We start from the raw sequence: 3,751 nt of genomic DNA on the forward strand, positions 1-3,751 counted from the left end.
GAACTCGGAACCTCTCGCTTATGAAGCAAGCGCTTTACCACTACACCACTACCGCATATATATATCATTATTTCATTTTAGCTTGAGGTTTTGAACGGAACGGACGTGTTTTGCAGTGTGGTTAAAAAAAAAAAAAAAAAAAAAATTTATTAAAAATACAAATGTAAAAAATATATATATATATACATTAAACAATTAATCAATATGACAGTTACTCTCGTGGAAATAAAAAAGATGATCAAGAATATGTTGGACGAATTTGAGAAAAAAACGGAAGCGATGCTTAAAAGACAAGAAGTAAATTTCGTAAATATAATTAACGCAAGTTTAAAAATAACAAACGAACGTTTAGATAAAGTTGAAAAGCTATATAATGACAATACAAGTATTTTGAAATTATTATCAAAAGATGTTGAAGAGTTGAAAATAAGCTTTAACTTCCATGAAGAAATTTTTGAAAACAAAATAAAGACCGCCATTACAGTCGTGGATAAAAAAAAAGAAACAAACGACAAAATAAAAGGTAAGAGTGAATTTGTATATGTAAAAAATAAATTAAGAGAAATAGAGGACCGAGCAAGAAGAAATAATCTAAGGATAGACGGAATAGAGGAAGCTGAAAACGAAACCTGGAAAGTGAGTGAGGCAAAGGTTCTAAATTTGTTTAAAGAGCAACTTGGCTTGGTAAATATAAAAATTGAGCGAGCGCATCGCACTGGTAACACGGTCACTAAAAACTCGAGGACTATAGTTCTCAAATTATTGGACTTCAAGGATAAAATCGCAATCCTCAAAAAATCTTCAAGTTTAAAAGGAAAAATTTATATATTAAAGAGGACTTCTGCGCGGAAACAAACCTTATTCGAAAAGATTTGCGTGAAAAAATGAAAGTGGAAAGAGAGTCGGGGAAATTTGCATACATATCGTAAGATAAATTAATCGTACGTGATTGGAAAGAAAAGGAAAGTATTTTATGTCCTTAATATACTATTTTTTAATGAGTATTACCTTTTTTTTGCTTATTTTAATTTTTTACTTTTTTCTTTTTTTTATCAAAAATGGCGAATAATGTGTTTGACCAATTAGATTTTGAAAAATTAAATTATGATCCTCTTGAAGATAATCTTTTGAACAATCTTTCTGATGACAACTTAAATATTTTTTTAGAAACTCAAATGAGTTTAATTAAAACAACATATTTTGATCCTTATGAATTTAAAATCAAAAAAGATTTAAACTCATTTTCTATATTACACTTAAACATAAGAAGCTTGCGGCAAAATTTTGAAAAATTTAAAGAATTTTTATTTATTATAAATTACTCGTTCTACGTCATATCTCTGTCAGAGACTTGGCATGATTCAGAAAGTCCTCTAGAGTTGAATTCGAATTATAGTTTGGCAAATTACAAACTAATTAGCCAACCACGAGGAAGCAATAAAAAAGGCGGAGGGCTGGGTGTTTACGTACTTAAAAAGTATCAATTTAAAATAAAAAAGCAATTAAGTGTAGCAAATAACAATTATGAAAGTCTTTTTATTGAAGTAATTAATGCAAAAAACAAAAATAGTATAATTGGATGCGTGTACCGACCACCTAGTGGTAAAATTAGATCATTTCAAGACTTTATCGAAAAAAGTATTTTAAAAACAAACAACGAGAAAAAAAAAATATTTATCCTTGGGGATATAAACTTGAATGCACTAACATACCAGCAAATTCCAAAAACAAAATCTTTTTTTGACATGTTATATAAGTACAATGTTTTGTCAGTAATTAATAAACCGACTCGGGTTAATAGAACTTCAGCAACTGCAATAGATAATATTTTTATTAACAATCTCTTAGAAACATCATTTGAGGCAGGAATATTTAAGACGGATATTAGCGACCATTTCCCAATATACATTACCATAAAAAATATAAAAGTTATTCCAAATGATCAACCCAAAATTTTATATATAAATAAACGCAACCTTTCAACTCATAGTAAAAACAATCTTACGAACAAATTATATTTAGAGAATTGGAGTGATGTTTATAAAAGTCAAAATGCAAATGAAGCATGTTTTTATTTTTAGACAAATTCCAAGAGATTTTTAATGAAGCTTGTCCAAATGAAGTATTAAAAATAAAAACAAAAACACTTGCTAATCCATGGATGGATAAAACACTTATTAAATGCTCTAGAACCAAACAAAAACTGTATAATAAATTTCTTAAAAATAAAAGCACAACTAATGAAAAAAATTATAAAGCATACAATTATTTTTATATCGATCTTTTAAAAAAAACTAAAAAAAATTATTACAGTAAACAATTTACTAATTCGTTCCCTCAGTATTATCTTGTTCTATGTCGCTAAACTATGGTTTTGAAAAAAAGGCATTTGAATTTTCAAAAGCCCTAAAAATGTTCAAAATAAACTTTGCACCAAATTTTGTTATTATAAAATTGTCAAGGTCAATATATAATACCTTTATAAACCATTTTTAGAAAATTATTGTGTATTTAGTGTTTAAAAAAATGATTTTTGACTTATGAGAACAAATTACTGACAAACTTTACAAAATACAAAAATTGTATAATGTTCTATGTCAATTTCTTTGGGTTTTTTTAATTATAGTTTGTCTAAACATGCACAAATGTCTTATTTGGTGAATGTTTTGAATGTATTTCTTACCAAGGACGGATACAAAGATGGGAGTATCCCCCTCCCTCTCCCCCCCCCCCCCCCATCTTAAGAATTATCAATCTTCAAAATATTATTGATAGAAATTAAAAAAAAAAAAAAAATACAAAATATTATTTTGCAACATTTGAATTTTTGGCAAAAAAAAGTTAGTTATATGCACATTTAATATATTTATTAGTAAACTAATTTATAAGCATTTTTTGCGCTCTTCGCGTGCGTCTTATTTTTGTTCAATATGACTTAGATGCTGAGCCCGTTCACAATCATTTAAAGTACCTTCAGCACTTTTGATTTTAAAAAATTTACACTAATTACACCTATCTTTTTTTCTTTGCCGGAAAGAATTCTTGAACTTAGTTAGAAAAATGATCGAATGAAACACTGGTTTTAGCTGAAAAAATCATTTTTTTTGGTCATATAACCCCCTCCCCCCTAGGGCAATTACCTGGATCCACCCCTGTTTTAGACATTATTTGGTTGTGTTCAAGTAAAACATTTTTTTTTTCATGAAACAATTATATTAAGACATAAAAATAATTAAGAAAAGTACATGGGAGATGCACATGAATTACTAAACACAAAGAGTTGCCATATAATTTCTATCAATCTCAGGCATGTAGGGCATCATTTTTTTAATATCTTCATTCTTTTCTTTTGAAAGTAAGTGGCTTTTTTTGGTCTGAATTGACAGTTTTGGTGCAGTTATGGGATATGCTGTAGATTTCTTTTTTCTTAATGATTGGGCACCTGCAAAAACTGAGGTGAAGCCGTCTGCATGTTTTGTTTTAAATGAAACAGTAAAAGGATGATTGGAATAGTATTTTAATTGCTTTACTTGAGTAAAGGGCACTTTGGTAAAGTTATAGCTTTTAGCTCCAGCTTGAATATTTAAAAAATCAACATCTTTCATCTGCAGGATATTGAAAGGTTTCTGTCGCCTAACAGACTTTAGTATTCTGATCAGACCCAGTGGACTGTATACCTCAGTTTTTTTTAATTTTTGGTCAATGCTGCTATGAACCGCATCAACCTCTTGAATATAGCCATGTCCGCTTG

The 3,751-nt window shown here is 28.7% G+C and overlaps 1 protein-coding gene across 1 annotated transcript; it reads left to right on the forward strand.

The window, feature by feature from the left end:
• The first annotated feature begins 204 nt into the window (after positions 1–204).
• On the forward strand, positions 205–888 carry LOC136079452 (uncharacterized). The gene has a single exon (XM_065795191.1). The coding sequence runs from the start codon at positions 205–207 to the stop codon at positions 886–888; it is 684 nt and encodes a 227-aa protein (XP_065651263.1).
• Positions 889–3,751: the final 2,863 nt, after the last annotated feature.

The sequence above is a fragment of the Hydra vulgaris genome, chromosome 04 (genome assembly GCF_038396675.1).
Source record: "Hydra vulgaris chromosome 04, alternate assembly HydraT2T_AEP".
Taxonomy (NCBI): Eukaryota; Metazoa; Cnidaria; class Hydrozoa; order Anthoathecata; family Hydridae; genus Hydra; species Hydra vulgaris.

What these genes read in the sequence shown, in the direction of transcription:
- LOC136079452 (XM_065795191.1), top strand. Translation starts at nt 205, where the DNA reads ATGACAGTTACTCTCGTGGAAATAAAAAAGATGATCAAGAATATGTTG.